General features: G+C 40.8%; 2 protein-coding genes across 2 annotated transcripts; both read left to right on the forward strand.

The window, feature by feature from the left end:
* Positions 1-1,511: 1,511 nt before the first annotated feature.
* On the forward strand, positions 1,512-10,847 carry obi1 (ORC ubiquitin ligase 1). Its single transcript, XM_034876377.1, has 6 exons — positions 1,512-1,715; positions 1,949-2,084; positions 3,527-3,612; positions 3,936-4,157; positions 4,357-4,445; positions 8,948-10,847. Exons 1-6 carry the CDS (start codon positions 1,644-1,646, stop codon positions 10,296-10,298), a joined length of 1,956 nt encoding a protein of 651 aa, XP_034732268.1. The 5' UTR covers positions 1,512-1,643; the 3' UTR covers positions 10,299-10,847.
* Positions 10,848-11,944: 1,097 nt separating this feature from the next.
* Positions 11,945-14,776, forward strand: pou4f1 (POU class 4 homeobox 1). The gene is made up of 2 exons (XM_034877636.1): positions 11,945-12,274; positions 12,695-14,776. The coding sequence occupies exons 1-2, from the start codon at positions 12,152-12,154 to the stop codon at positions 13,682-13,684; spliced, it is 1,113 nt and encodes a 370-aa protein (XP_034733527.1). The 5' UTR covers positions 11,945-12,151; the 3' UTR covers positions 13,685-14,776.
* Positions 14,777-17,201: the final 2,425 nt, after the last annotated feature.

Below are 17,201 nucleotides of genomic sequence, written 5' to 3' on the forward strand. Positions count from 1 at the left end.
TCAATTCTAATCATATTATATCCTGAGAAGATGTCCTGGTTTGAGATACAATGAAGCACAGGACATGTTGGTTTAGATATGAGTAATGGCTCTGGAGGGCTAAACTCTGGTGGAGATGTAATTTAAAATATTTGTATTGGAAATTATGCTAATATTAGATCTCTCTGTATCATTATTTATGAAATAGATCGTTTACCTGAGATAAAGGCTTGCTAAATGTTACATTGCAATCTTCATTATGGGCAGGCTTGAAATGAATGAATAAATGTGCTGCTTGTGGCATTCAAGTAATTGTCATTTTGTAGTAATTTGTTATTGAAATTTTTCATTTTGAGAAAAAAACAAAAACAATGTATGCGAGAAACCAAAGCTAAGAAACTACTTTCTAGGTATTGGGAGCAAATTGACCTATAGTTGCTGTCGGCTTTAAGTTTTGTCAGAACTTTACTGTGTAAATAATACTCAAAATACTTTGTTTTTCTCGAAAAACAGCTATATTTATTTACAAGCTCATTTGAACCTGAATAGAAAGTATCTGTATGCCGCTGTATATCTGCGGGTATAAAATGGAGTTATATTTACCACATTTAACTTTTGGAAACTCTTTTTCTGAGTTTCATTTTTAACATTTATTTTCCAGTATAATCTGTGAAATGCAAATCACAACCCATTGTCAGCGTTCCTCCGGATGGCTGCTGGTAGTTTTATAGACTTTTATGGGGAATACCGCTGTCTTGTCCATCAAACCCATGAGTTGACTTTAGCTCTGGGTGCATATAAAATTATGTGCTGTTCCCACCTTTAATATTCATTGATATAACATCTGACAAGTGTGAATTAACATTTTCGTTAACATTAAAATCAATTGAAGATGGTAAATATAGTAGCAATAGCATAGAAGTTTATATATCCAGTGTACATATACTTCTAGCTATATATACTTCTATGCTATAGCTTGATACTGAAAATACAAAAACCTACGGACAAATAGACAACAGATATTTCTATCCTAAAACCTATGGACATACAATATATAATTCATTCTTTGTTTTATTCACCACGGAATAGATGTAATGGGCTGATTTCATACATCTTGAGAAGCCAACTAATTATTTAGAATGCTTTAAACACTATTTTAAATTAGCCTACATTCATGATCATGTGAATCATACACATTCCTTAGGTCAGTTAATAGTTCTATAAATTGATATCTCATTTTTAGCCAGACCAGAAAATCACCATGGCCAGAAAGAAATGCTAAGAGCGTGTCCCATGTAGGCATAAGTCACGACCGGATCTTCATGACTTCCATCTTCTATTTCTTTTTCTTTGGACAGTCATGCTTCATGACTTCCCACACTGATAACACTTGGGCTCTTTTCATAGACTGTATATATACATACACGCGCACACATACACACACACATATATATATATATATATATAGACTTTTCTATGGTTCTTTTCCACGGGTTCTGCGTGCAATTCAGCTTTAAACGTTTGCGAAGTACAGCCTTTTAGGCCTTTTTGGCTTTCCGTAGATTCTGAGACTCGGCGCGCTGCGCAGCGGGTCCTGGTGGGAAAGTTTGTGTGTGTGTGTGTGTGTGTGTGTGTTTGTGCCGCTGTGTATTTCTTCAAAAAGCATGGCGCTTAACTTTCAGACATCCACCCTTTATCTGACTTTGCCGATTTCATGCCAGATATGTCTCGGAAAGGTAACATTAACTGCTGTTTCGTTTTTAAATCATTAAAGTACGTCAGCCACTAAACAAAGATGAAAACCTGCTGCCTTAGTCACCTTACCGTTGTTACGTTACCAGTTTACCGTAACGAGACGCTTATGAAGCGGACATTAGCTACCGTAACTAACTTAAACATGGTTGTTTGGCGTTAATGGAGCTTAATGCAAAAGTTACCTAAGAACCCGCTCGTTTTTCTGTCTGTGCAGGTCAGGCAGCCGGTCATTTGTGCCAACCACCACGTGTTCTGTTCCTCCTGCATGGAAATGTGGTTAAAGAAAGCTAGCCAATGTCCCACCTGCCGAGTCCCCATCACAGCGGAGAACCCCTGCAGGGACATCATCGGTGAGTAGCTCCGTCTCTACAAACGGGAGGGAAACCGACAAGGAAGTAGAGGAGGTAGCATCTGCAGGATGTCACAGTTGGGTGACATCATGTAACCCTTTGTGTCAAATTTGACCCCTTTTCAAAAAAATAGGGGTTTCTTTCAACCAAATTACCCAAAAATAACATGGATAGCTCCGCACGAAGCTGTAATTATTCATCCTCTGATCGTAACTTGTGGCTAAACTAATTTATAATTTCTGTCTTTTAAGAAAACATTTAGGCAGAATTTATGAATTAATTTTACTGACCGTAACTTCTATAAAAAACAATGTGTAAAACTAGTAATAAGTTGGAATGAAGTTGGCTAAGAAGATGTAACAAAGAATTAGGTGATAATTTATACTTTATTCTTAATAAAACGGGCAAGACATACTGGGTCAATTTTTTACCATGGTTGAAGACAACACGAGGGTTAATAAATAAGGCATGCTGTCAAGTTAAGGTGGTTTCAATGTTCAATTTATCAATAGTGCAATCAGCAACAAAAAGTACAGTTTCTGGATTGTGAGTGAAATTAAACATTGCTATTCACCCATTTGACAGCGGGTTGGACCATTATTTCCACATACTTCTTAGAAAGTTGTAGACTGTATCATTTCAGTGGATTGTAAACTTTAGATTGATGTTAGGCCAGTAAAACTGGTTTGCTTGTTCTATATACAATATAAATGCCAGTAAAGGTTATTTGCTGAATACTTTTAATATAAGGGAAACTTTTTGCAAATAATTAGTTATAATAAACTTTTGACATATAAGACAGTAGGCTATACACTGATATGCTAGCATGTAGCTCAGTCATGGCTCGTGGGCTTCAGCATTGGATGCTTTGAGTCATCCACTAGAATATATTTTGATAAAAACAGTTAGATGCAGTTTTATAAACAAAAAAGTTAGCAGAGCTTTTATTGCTGCAGTTGTCTTCTGTGCAGCCTCAACTTGTGATGTATGACTTTATCAAATAACTAAATCTGTGAGACCGTATTAACACCTCTTGGTCCCAGTTTGTGAATACAAGTTGAATTTTAATCAGCTGGGTCTGGTGACTGCACATAGCACCCCAGCATTGTTCTATTGTACCTACCTATTGTATAACCATCTTGCTGGCAAACAAGACGCAACATGGAGCTGCTGGAAGACACATTTTTCACTTTTGGACTCAGGCAAGCTGTTTTTATCTGCTATAGTTTTTGTGCTTGTGTAAAGCTCTGGCCCAATTACGATGTTCAATGGAAAATATGTTATATACAATGAAATGGTATTCTCATATGGATAACATGTCTTTATTAACATAACTAATGCATTATTGCATCTTCTTCAAAGCTGACTGACTTAGTGACATTAATTTAATATGTGTTTTGTTAAGTCTGTTTATCTGTTACTGTCATGTAATTCTGTTTTAGGAGGCACAAATGATCACAATGAGAGCCCTTCCATGAGGAAATGTCTCAGAAAAACCAGAGGAGAACTGCTTTTGCGGGAGTATGAGGTATGGGTTTATCATGCTATGCATTTTCCCAGCAGCTACAAGCACGTTGATGCTCTTGAACAGACTTTATGAAGGGGTTTATCACCACAAAAACGCAAGCATAGACAATGAGGGCAGTGTCCATCGCAGAAGGCACCATCCACTGATGCAGGTAGATTCTATGAAAGCAATTCATAACTACAACACTGTGTCGAGCTTTTAGGTTTGCCTAAAAGGAAAAACAATGTTGTACTAGTAGAAGCGCTAACTTTTCAACACCGATGACACAGGGATGCCTTTATTGTTACAACCTGTTTTAAGTTTCACACTCTTCTCTCTAACAGGAGGAATTTGAAGGGCTCATCAGAGAAAACGAGGAGCTAAAAACAAAAAATGAAAGTCTGGAGTCACAACTGAAGACTGCCTTGGATCCCTGCAGCATTAACACACTGCCAACAGATGACAAAAAAGTTGAGCCCTTTGTCCTGGAAGAATGGAGCAACAAGCTGCGCGCTGCAACTGATGTTTGTGATAAAGTAAAGCAGGACATGGATAAGCTAAAGGAGGTACGAAACCTATAATATCAATTTATTGTATTGACAATATATTGATAACAGGTGTTTGCCATTCATCATATGAAGCAATGAGGCAAACATTGACATAACCGTCTTTCGATAGGAACAGTGATAAAGATAATAATTGTTGCTACCTTTGTGGAATCCTTTCATAACAATTTCTTCAAATTTGTTACTTTACCATCCTTAGGCAAATAAGGCATTACGATCTCAAAATGTTGACCTTGTACAAGAGAATATGAGATTGAAAGCAGAGGTGGCGAGCAGATCTCCTCAGAAGTGAGTATCTTTCTTTCTTTTGTTTTTAACTCTTATTTGGTTAGGAGGAGACAAATGCTTCTAAGTCAATGTCATGGGTAACAGTACAGACAAGAGTAACTGTGAGAGATAGTTGTAGTTGCAGCGAGAGTACCAACTATTTATTTCATCCTGATGGCATGCCGTTATATAGCAGCATGAGAATGACTGTCCCGTTTGCTTTGTAAAACTCTTTGAGATGACATAATGTAATGTGAGGCTCTAGTTACTTACAGAAACCAAACTTGAATTAGCCACAGCCCTGAGCTAGGGTGCTCGGTGCAAGTCTCCCTCGCTCTCAACATCTGCAGTCTACCCACTCAACTCTTGACACACTCGCTACATTTTTTTCACAGCGCTAATCGGAAAATTAAGGGTCAATTCTGATTGGCTGTTCGTCTCCAATTAGATCGCGAGCTGCAGGGAACACACATCTAGGAGGAACAGTCTTTCTCAGTCCACCCCAGTTGGTTAGGATACAGGTGTGGCATATACTGAATACAGTGGAGATGTTAATGGATTAAACCACATTAAGGTCAATATTTTGTGTTATTGACTATATCACAGAAATGTCTTAATATTTGTGTGTACTATAATGCCCTTGTTTTGTTTGACTCATATCCCCTTGTGTGACTAACTGCAGTTTGACCCGTCCTTCTCAAGCAATCTAGCTAGCTAGCTAGTTAACCTAGCACCAGCAGGTCTTTGCAGACGACATGTCATCTGAACAGGCCTCGCACTATTGTAGCTAAGACAGGTCTTGTAATGCAAGACTGAACTGCAGGCAATATGTCACACTAGCAACATGTAAGTAGCTTACAGTGCTTGGGTTAAAATACAGTGTTTTATTTACCTTTTGATATTGTTGATATATTAGCTTGTGAAATAGCTATCCGTAGCTAAAGCCAATTTATCTCAAAAATCAGAAACGGTAGCTAACTACTGCCAAGATATGGTTTTACTGTAGTGTTGTCATGTGTTTGCACTGTGCATGATAACTTTTAATATATCTTTTTTTTTTTTAAATGTATTTTAAATGAAACCATATTTCGGCAGTAACCCTAGTCAGCTACTGCTTTACATTAGCAGCGGATAGATACTTTTAAGGTTAATAAAACATGATAAAAATGTAGCCTGTATTACAAACTTATTTCTTGTGGCTGTATTGGGACAGTTTTGGTGTGTTTGGATGACATGTTGGATCCATAGACTTTATCCATGCTTGGCTCATGTTAGATTACAACACTACAGTATTGTGATTAACACAACCATCAAGGCATGTCTGTAAAATACCGGTCGCTCAGTAATATAAAATACTGTAGAGCAGTGCTTTCCAACCTTTCTGGTCTGAGGTTCCCCCATAACCCTGTCGTATTAACTCACATGCCCTGTCCTACATATCAAGCCTACAAAAATGGATATTCTTACATTTTCATGCAATGTAACTGTAAACATTTAGGTTGGTTTGATCACAAATTCTACTAACTTGGCCTACTACTTAAAGTGTGGCTTAATGTTCAGTCATTATTTTTAGCTATTTATTTCTACCATTTGCTATATGTTTACATAACAGTGTTGAGCTGTTTTGACTGATATATTGTTTTATATAAATCATAATTTCAATTATTATTTTGATTAGTTAAGCTGCTCTATAATCTTTCCAAGTACTCCCTGGCAACAACAGAAGTACCGCTTTCTGGGGAATCACTGCAGCTGTTGTGCCAAAGACTTTTTCCCGGTAGATATGTGTTCTCTGCTACCTGCGATCTAAATTGAGAAGTATATAGCCAATCCGATAAGTTGGTTTTGTGGCACGGTTGTGATGCTGTGAAAATTTGAGCAAGTGTGTTGAGAGGTTGAGAGCGAGGGAGACTTGGCCCAAGCGCAGCAGTGTCTACCTGCATGCAGAGAAAGTATTTGAGAGGACATATGAGTAAAGTACATGAGTGGTTATAATAGCATGTCAATATGAATAATATAGTTCTCTGTGGTCAAAACGTATGAAATGAGGCACATATATAACTCCATAGCTACGAGGACCAGAGGCTGAAGCCGTGGCACCGTCTCCAGATGTAACAGACTAATGCTGCCTTCCAAACAAGGAGACGGCAGAGACGGTGTAAGGAAACGTAAACACACAAACCAGCACGTGCGCTCAGTGAAACTGAGTCCATCGCTGGGGAAACCCAACTCAGAGGCAATATGGTCCAGCTGTGGCCTGTAGCAATAGAGTAGACAGTGTCTCCACAGCAGGTGACAACCCGTGGATGACATAATGAAATAGTAAATAGGACTACAGTAACAGAAAAATGTGCAGAATCAATACAGTCCAGACAGCCCAGTGTTTGGTAGACCGGGTACGCTGTGTTCACTTAATAGTCTTCTTATCATCCCTGGGATCAATTACACATCTCATGAGTTGGTGCACCGGACACAGGATATTTTTCCTGGGGAGATGATCCATGCGTCCCGCCTCTTGTACATCATGGATGTCTGAGCATCTGCTAATACAAACTCAGACACTATTGCATTTTTCCGTACCAATCTTTTTGTTACACGGTGAGTAAGATATTTCATCCATGGGAAATACAGAGGATTTACGGAGGAGGAAGAGGATTTTTCATTTGTTTCCCATCCTCACAGAGTTTAAGTAGCCCGCAAAGTAATCTGTTATTAGTGTGAAAGATGTGACATATTATCCACATAAGTGATTGAACTTTTATGGAATATCAGTGGATGATTTTTCATAGACAACGTCACGGACATATGCCAGTAAGTGAAGTGGAAACATTATTTTTGGCCCTTTTCAGTTAGAATTTGCCACTTACAGAGCCAAAAGACTTTGTGTGACAGAAAATAATTTTTTTTGTACATCACAAAGTATCCGTGAAAACCAGCATACGCAAGCTTTTTGTACGTACGCAACGTTCTTACATTTGGCTACGGTAGACTTAACTTTTCCCCGAAGAGAAATGTGCATTGGCAGAACAGCCAATAGGATCTCTCTCTCTCTCTCTCTCTCTCTCTCTCTCTCTCTCTCTCTCTCTCTCTCTCTCTCTCTCTCTCTCTCTCTCTGAGATGAACACAGAGCCAAGGAGGAGATGCAGAAGTCTAGTTAGTCCACAGACCACTTAAATTACAATTTGCTGAAAATGATTAAAGGTAGGATTCAAAAATGAACCCTACCACAGCTTTAAGGCCGTTTTTACTTGACTGGCACAGCTTCCATCTAAAACATGCTTGTTTGGAAAAGCCTGATTGCTCGGCCTGTGGTAATGCTGCTTGTAGCTTTCTCCACAATAATTGCAAATCCTGCAGCAACTTACAGAAGGAACCCAAAGCAGTTAAAAAACCCATATGTGTATGTACAGTGTGTTTAGATACATGTATATGTATATAATTACATACTTCCGACTTACAGTTTACTTGTTCTTCAGAGGAAAACATTGTACTACCATTTTGCAGATTCAGATTTGACTCACACAATGTGAAGTAATCTCCTTTTCCTCATGGCGGTGCGCCATGCTCCACCCATTCTGGCCCGTTGTGAGAGCCAATCAGCAAAAATCTGTGATAATCAATCACCAGAACCAGACAGACTACAAACATGAACAGGAGAAAATGTGGAAGGCAATGGAAAAAAGTTTATTTATTTTTATTTATTTTTATATTTTAGTAGGGTCTTTTTTTGTCAACGATATTGCACGTTGATATCACCACATTCAGCGGTGATGTCTTGTCATTATTATTGTTAATAAATTTAACACTTCAGCAGAGGTATTCATTTTCAAACCGGCTTAGTGGCTTGACAGTTATGAAGTATTGTTAAAGTATGGATTTAATTAGCTGAGGTATTTTTATTAGTGTTATAAGTTGGCCCACTTGCACAACCGACTGTAGTCTGAGTGAGACAAAGGAAGAGAGCTCTCTGTGCCGGGTCAGCTCCGAGATAACGTTATCTTCTGCCGTCTGCTTAGAAGTGGTGAATTTACTGCTCACCGCAATTAAATACAATAAAGTGTTTGGCTTTTGTTCTAGTGTCAAAAAATAGCTTCTTAGTGAGTTTCCTCTTGGCTAAACGCTCTGAGTGAAGGTTAGACATAGAAAGCCAGTGTTATGACAGCGTTTCCCCCTCTCAGTCTTTGTTGTGTGATTGTTTGGTGTTATTCAGTTTATTAATATCCAATATCCAATGCTGTCAAAATGCCTTAAGTATAAACCCCGAGTTCTTTGGGTTCCCAGGAAGTCACATGTGAAGTAGATTGGACCAGCGGTCCTTGAGTTATTTGAAAAACACACACAGTGGGTCCTCGATTTATAGTTCGATTTCTTGGTTTTACTTTCTTTTCAAATTCACAAGGTATACCTTTGCACGGTCAAGCGCATCGCAACTGAAAATGTTTGTGTCACTCAGCTAAATATTATTTGGCTTTTCTGTCATGACAACCCTTGAACAATTTGAAGAAAATATGATCTGTCCCCAGGTTTGGCCGTTACACAGTGGCAGCACTGGAAGCTAAAATCCAGCTGCACGAGCGTGATGTGGACCACTTAAAACGGGCTCTGGAGCGCAGCGACCAGTACATCGAAGACCTGGAGTCTCGGTTCAGAAAGTCCGAGAAGAGACGCCTTGAAGGGCAGGAAGCATGCTGGAAGAGCGAGGCCGACGCAGAATCTCCCACACAGCCACACAAAATCAGCATGATGATGAGAAGCTTGAGTGACAATGAGAGGGAGTCAATCTGCAGCAATCCACTGGCAGAGGGTGGGACATTTTCTAGACAAAACAGTTTGATCTTCATGCCGTCTGCAGATCACATAGAGTCGAAGAAGAATCTGACAGGAGACCAGAAAACCAACGGCTTGGAAGGCACCTCCTCTAACCTTTTGCCAACCACTCCGTCCTCTGCCTTCCGGTCCCTGACTCTGAGAAGCCCTGGCGTCCGTGAAAAGAAAGTTGCATTCAAACCTGCATCTTATCTGAGGAGGCTTGATTTTGAAGACTTTCCTAGTCCTAGCGAAAGTAGCAGCACCATGGAGAACCATTATATCAGCCTCAACGACTTGCCTCCAGTTACTGACGCGGATCCCCCAAAGGCTGTCTTCTGGGGTGGTTGGCAGAGATCTAAATCTAGTGACGAGTCACGTCCAGGTCCAAGTAAAGACATCTCAGTTAAAGAAGGTGAAGATGACGACGAGCCTGGTGGTTTCCAGATTTCCAGCGAGGCTTCCATGGATGCAGCTTACATGGACAAAATCTCAGAGTTGGACTCCATGATGTTGGATGGAGAGAGCACCAGTAGCAGGGGATCGCAGCTCTCCCTGGCTTCATCCCCTCCCGCGAACTTGGACAACACTCTTATCCCAGAACCACAAACCTGCCGGGATGGCCCGTCAAGCCGCGGTTGCAAACCTGTCCTGCAGTGTGACCAGAAGAACCGCCCACCACGTGTCAACGCAAGTGGCACCTTGAATGAGAAAGAGGCTCCAAGCGGCTCTGCAGAGGAAAGCAGTGCTGCACTGGTGTCAGATAGGGAGAGCGGTGCCAATGTCCCTGACTGTGCAGGGTACGAAGGACCCTCTCAGACTGATGAACTGTCTTTTGACTTGCTGTTTGATTCACTGGAAGAGAATAAGGCCGGTCCTTCTGGCTCTCTCAGTCCAGCAAGCCAAGACCATGATCACGTGAACCTTACCTCCTCCCCCATCTGCACTGGTAAACCTGCGAACACAACAAGAGACAGACACACACTGAACATCAGCCAGCCGACAAAGAGGAAGTCTCACAGTCCTTTTAACACAAGCAGTCCCACAAAACTTTCAAAGCTCATGTGAAGATTTTCAAAACGGAGCCTGTGTGTTGTCACTGTACCGTGCGCTGTAGTGAGTTTTGTTCTGGTCTCTCAGCCAAACATGGATGGAAACATTAACTCAATATTGTGGTGCTCCGGTGTAAGTTATTGTCATTTTGTCTGTTATATTGAACTAATTGAAGACAAAATATGACAGCTTTGTCAGATAGTTTTTCTTGTGTAGTATACTTGTAGGTCTCAGTGGCAGTTAAATCCTTTTAAAGCCAGCCTTTACAGTCTAAACCTCTGTCTGTTGTAATCTGACAAACACTTCTGTGCTGTTCTTTGTCATGCTGTAGTGCATCAGTTTTGGTGCCAAGACGTTATTCATACTTTCAGCCTACTTGTATGTGTTTGTCATTTCAAGTTATTCAGTTAACATGGGCCTTGTGGAAATCTTTTTAGGATGACATGCATTACTGAACACAGATGAACACAACTATCATGAAAAACTGATATTTTGAAATACATTTTGCAATGCAAGAGTGTTAAGAAAATAAAAATAGTAATGCAAGGAGAAACAATGAATGCAACTGTTTTTTGTGTTTCTTTGCATTGTCTGTTATTTTTCCGCAGTGTCTTGATCAGTCTTACATGGGCTACCATAGTGACCTGCATTATGTGGGGAATTTTCCATATTGGGATTTTTATTGGAATTTGGGATTACTATTTAACGGACATTGTTTTATTTTGTGCCATTTTTCCACATAATTTGCATTCAGTTATTTGGTCATTATTAATCTACCATGAAAAGTAACAAAACCTCATAGCTTGTTCATGCTGACAAATGCATGTTGTAGCCTATAACGACACACATTAGAGACCTCACGCACGGCAATTCTATTGTAGCAGAAAGCACATAATTTATTATGCAAATTTAACGATATCATGTATATTTCACATACCTCTAATCGCTGCATGAAATTTTAATTGGGTAACCGTTGTGGTTTGAATAAATGAAGTGTTAATTCATTGGGATTAATTCATTTAGGTAAAGACTGTGTACAAGGTTCCGCTGGTGCATTAAATCAATGTGTTTAGTGCTCATCTGGCGATGATGGGCTTTAATGATAAGACGGCGGTCTCATTACTTCTAAGGGTTAAGATGAGAGGCAGTGGGCCAAGAACAGAGCCCACTGGCAACGCGTGCAACCTATACATTTAAATGTGAAAAACGAATCAATAAAATACATAATACATTATAATATGGCTTTCAGTCATGACACAATATTGAGTGATGAAGCCTATACTCCTATTTTTTCATCCTCCCCATCTATAATTCTATATTTAAACTTCCTGAAAGCAGATAGATAAAGCCCAGTATTAGAATATAACAGCGTTAAGTCAATGGTTTCGGGCCTCCAAGGAAATAATCAGGCCTAATGGCATCGGGACCTGCGCACTTCGGCGGCTGGAGTGGAGTGAGCCCTTAAAAAACGCACGCGTCTAGTCTCCAGATGTTACAGCCTGCCCTGTGAGCAGCTTTTCTATTTTTTTTATTTATTTATCTATCTGTCAGCCTGTTCACTGTTCTGGCAGTTTGTGTCTCGCGAGAGCAGCCGAGCACGGGCTTGACGAGATCTGAGGCGCTCAGGTGTAAGAGCCTCTCTCATCCCCAGCAGTGGGAAACAGTAGACAGATAAGTGCGTCTGAGAGACTGCAGGCATCTCTGTGATCTCCGGGCTCAGGGCTGCACTCGGCGCACTACACAGCGAACTACACTGCATCATTACTGGATAGGCAAAGGACCACTGTGTATCTATGACTATCTTCCTGCTCTTGTAGCAGTTTTTCCCCCCTTCTTCCCGTGCACTTTAATTGGAGAAGCTCGCCAAGATGATGTCCATGAACAGCAAACAGCCGCACTTCGCAATGCATCCATCTTTACCCGAGCACAAGTACACCACTTTGCATTCCAGCTCGGAAGCTATACGGAGAGCATGTCTACAAACTCCACAGGTAAATTATACCCCAAAAACTTTGACTTTTCCTTTTCGTCACTTGGCTGCAATGTAACGCATGTAGCGCTGACCGCTGTTTGTGCGTAATAATAAGGGGCACATTCAGCCAAGACGCGCACTTAATGTTTATTTCATGTATTCCGCGGCAATCACTCGCAATAGCCTTTTTTTTTCTTTTCTTTTTTTAAAGCATGCTCACGCAAAGCCTGGTTTTTGTATTAATTTTTATGACTTGCCGCTTTGGAAGAATATTCCGGCTGTGTTATGAGTCGCCAAAAGTCCTGACAGACGGATACATGTATTTATGTTTATCTTCTTTTCTCTGACGTCTTCCTTTTTTTCTGTCTTTTTTCCCCCTTTCTTACCCATTTCGCACCCCTTCATTCTCCCCTCTGCATTTTAATTGCTGCCCTTGCAGCTACAGAATAACATATTTGCGAGTCTGGATGAGACCCTGCTGGCCCGGGCTGAGGCTTTGGCGGCCGTGGACATCGCCGTGTCCCAGGGCAAGACGCACCCGTTCAAGCCCGACGCCACCTACCACACGATGAGCACGGTGCCATGCTCGTCGACATCCACCGTTCCACTGGCCCACCACCACCATCACCATCACCACCACCACCATCAGAACCTGGAGCCACCGGATTTAATGGACCACATCACCTCGCCGTCCCTCGCCCTGATGTCCGGTGCGCACGACGGGTCCGGTGGAGGAGGCGGCGGAGGCGGCGGAGGTGGCGGCGGCGGAGGGCTCCTCTCCACCTCCTCTGCCCACCCGCACTCTCACATGCACGGCTTGAGTCACCTTTCCCACCAGGCCATGAGCATGAACTCGCCTCTCACCCACCACGGGCTCTTACCGGGCCATCACGGGGGAGGCCAAGTCGGCCCAGGACTCACTAACACCGGACTCTCCTCCATCAATGACTCAGACACAGACCCAAGGGAGCTGGAGGCTTTCGCGGAGCGCTTCAAGCAGCGGAGGATCAAGCTGGGGGTGACCCAGGCGGACGTGGGAGGCGCTCTGGCTAATCTCAAAATCCCCGGCGTAGGATCACTGAGCCAAAGTACAATTTGTCGATTCGAGTCGTTAACTCTCTCCCACAACAACATGATTGCGCTCAAACCTATCCTCCAGGCCTGGCTAGAGGAGGCCGAGGGGGCCCAGAGGGAGAAAATGAGCAAACCTGACATTTTCAACGGAGGGGAAAAGAAACGCAAGAGGACCTCGATAGCGGCCCCAGAAAAGAGGTCTTTGGAGGCTTACTTCGCCGTGCAGCCTCGACCGTCGTCCGAGAAAATAGCAGCTATAGCGGAAAAGTTGGACCTGAAAAAAAACGTGGTGCGAGTGTGGTTTTGTAACCAAAGACAGAAGCAGAAGAGGTTGAAATTTTCCGCTGCTCACTGATGGGCAAAGAAAAGAAAAGAAAAAAAAATAACAAAGTTGTAGGACTGAATTTGGGGACCAAGGGACACTAAGACACCATTTTCAGTCTTTTGTCTCCAGCGATTTTACACGTTGGTGCGCAATGGGCTTTAGATAGGCCTAACCATTTTATGAGGCTTCATATATCTTGTTTATTTTTCACGTTATCGGTGAATGTGAAGTATGCAAATAACAGATTACACAAGTTTCGCTCAGTTGATCCGAGGGGAAAAGTTTAGCATTGTCGACATTGCCTTTTAAAACATGTGGAAGGAGGTGATTTGCTTGATACTATAGCGAGTTATTTTCTCCTGATAGGCCTATTATTTGAAGTATAGCCATTTACGAATTACCTCATTGATTGTTGAACTGTGTTTTTTGGTTGGATTCTTGTCGTTGTTGTTATGGAATATTTCATGAATCTGTTCATTTATTCATGTGTTCATTTATTCTTATTTGGAGGCTGCTATAAACCCAAGTTTAGTTGCAATCTTTTATGGCTATATCGAGAAAATTGTTCAGGCCTGCATGGAATCCTAATTCACGGGCGGTAATTTAGGATGTCACATCTAGAGATATATTTATTTTGAATTTGCACAAAAGATCCCTTTAGGTTTATAGATCGGTTATGTCGAAAATGTTTTTTGTATATACAGACATCACTTTGTCACTTATCAGAGGTGAGCTCCTTTGTTTTTTTGGAAATAAAAGATAGGGTCTGTTGACACCAATGGCATCACAAGGAGAAGTTTCAAACCGATTCAGAGAGCTCGAAATCCTCGTCTGCGTCATCAAGGAGACATCACCATGAAAACCAAACCAGTTTTCTGTCCTGTGTTTGAGTTTCCTTGCAAACACTCTATGCATTGGGAAAAGAACCACTGCGTCCAGTAGAGCTGTCTGCTGCTAGACCTTCTTCTGTGGATGGTGTACGTCACTGTTAAATGCCTGTTTTCACATCGAGATCACCACGTTGTTTGTCGTGTTTAATTGTTACGGAAACGTTGTGTAAGTAATATATTTTACTTTGTGCACAAGTATGTTTACAAAACTGCGGCGACATGTACATCATGGAAAAATGTCCCACTGTCTCTTTCCCTCTCTCACAACTCCTCTGTCCTCTCTTCTGTTGTTCTCTTACCTCCATTGGTACTATTCATCCTGTAAGCCAAATTCAACAGGGAGGTGTGTTTCCAGCAATCTTCTAATAAATTGAAGAAATAAATCGATGCTTTTTCTGGTTGTGATTGGGCCCACACTGAACATCATTATTACGGTTTGAATCTGAATATCGGTGACACGGTTTAAGGTATTTCCTGTGGCCACAATTTAATGTAAATGATGAGTTTTTTTTTTTTTAATTTTAGATATCAGTTTTGTAATGATTTTTAAATGTCTTCATTTTACAATTTTCTCTTGCATGTTTTACAATGGAGGTAAATCGATCATTAATCGAACAAAGTTCTTCAAAGTTTGTCTGATTTTTAGTTGGGTAAAAATGGCCCATTCGGGAGAATGAAGGCCATGGCCACTGACAGTGTAAAACCAACTGATTTTAGCTTCTTAAAAATAACCTTTAATACATTGTTGTGCCATATACAAAATAAATGTACATAATCAACAATATGTAAAATAGTAATAATAATAATACTAACAACAGTAATAATAACAATGCTAGGCTTATAATAATTAAATATCTTAGGTATAAGTAAATAAGTGTTTAAAAAGGTAAGGAGTGTTACATTTTTAAAGGGCACATTGGACCAAGTTAATGGATCTAATGACTCTAATAATAAAATAGGCAGTGGGATGTTGTAGTTTTCGTTTGCCATCTGTTTGAATGTGTGCCCCTATAATGGCCTAATTACAGCAGAATAGGCTGGTAGATGAAACATTGATTTGGATGTCTGGAATTCTTTACTAAGATTTTACCGCTTGTAGCTGTGTTGAAACAGGCATGACAATTTAATGAAGTTTCACAGCAGAGTCAGATTGGCTCAACAGGAACATTAGAGAGAGAGAGAGATAAATTAAAGAAAAGAAAAGTAGAAAGGTGTGTAACTTCCACCCAACTCAAAATATTTTTAACCACCCAATACTTTCATAAATAATTTTGGTGGGCTTCAGTTTCTGCTGCATTTAAACGATTATTTTTTTTATATGCAGGTAATGCAATATTAATCTCGATTTTGCTGATATAAAATGCAATATTTTTCGAGAGCTTTCGGGGTTCCAGGGGAGGCAGGCGGAGGAAGGAAGCAGCTGTTTAACAGCACAGAGAGCTGCTCTTTATTGCTTTCCTTTAGCTTTTGGCTACATGGACGGAGGAGAGAGCGAGTTGATGTGAGTAAAATATTTTTAGTCTTATTTCTTGGTTGATCTTCAATGTTTGACCGGGAGAGCATGTTGATCCTATTATTACTTCGTCAAAAGTGCTTGTTTTAACATTAACATCGCAAATCTTAAATAAATTAGTTTTTTAACTAATTGAAATTAATAACTTTTTGATGTGAATTCACTCAGTTAGGGCAGCATTTTGAGCTTTTATCCATGTGTGTAACTTACACGCACACACACACAGCTATCTATCTATCTATCTATCTATCTATCTATCTATCTATCTATCTATCTATCTATCTATCTATCTATCTATCTATCTATCTAATTTAATCTGTTCAAAGTTAACCCATCTAACACAACCTACCGAGAGTAACACAAAACCGTTGGCACTGAACACACTCCACGCGCGGCACCACACGCGCTGCGTGGCAATAATTTCAGCACCACGAACAGCTCCGTTGGCGGATTGAAGAGCAATGCATTATTGAAAACCTCTATCAAACAGCTCTGGGATGCTGTCTATCTGCACAAGGGCTCTGGATGAAGTCTGACTGTCTGCCTGCACAATAGCCTCTAATATGTTAATGGCCGTAGGGGATGCTTGAGGTGCCGTCCTCAGCTGCCTCGCCTACCATATGTCAGCTCGTTACGACAGAGTCCTCTATTAATCAGGTGGATATTTCATCAGGAACTTCGCCGATATCATAACCCTCACAGCCATATCAATAGTGGGCCGCAGCGTCGTCTGATCGCAGCTATTGTAATTGGCTGGGCCTGAAAGGGCCTTCTCCATATATCATGTCTTCATCATTTACCTCTTTTAGGGCCTTCCCCCTCCACACCTCCACTCGTCCTGTCCCATGATGCTTTAGGTGCCCTTCCTATCTAAGCCCTATGACAATGAACACGACCTTTAAATGCAGATTGAACACATACAAACAAAAACGTTGGCTCTCACAATTTGTTTTAATGTATTTTTAGATTCTTATCAGTATCATTAATTTGATTATAATCGTGATTATTATTTTATTATTATTGTTGTTACTATCAGGCTATTATGTAACAATGTTTACGATTCTTTCTCGACAGCATTAATCCCCTTTCTACTTCCTATCCTGCATACAGGCCGCGATGGATTAATCATGGAGCCCACCGAAAG

The sequence above is a fragment of the Etheostoma cragini genome, chromosome 1 (genome assembly GCF_013103735.1).
Source record: "Etheostoma cragini isolate CJK2018 chromosome 1, CSU_Ecrag_1.0, whole genome shotgun sequence".
Taxonomy (NCBI): Eukaryota; Metazoa; Chordata; class Actinopteri; order Perciformes; family Percidae; genus Etheostoma; species Etheostoma cragini.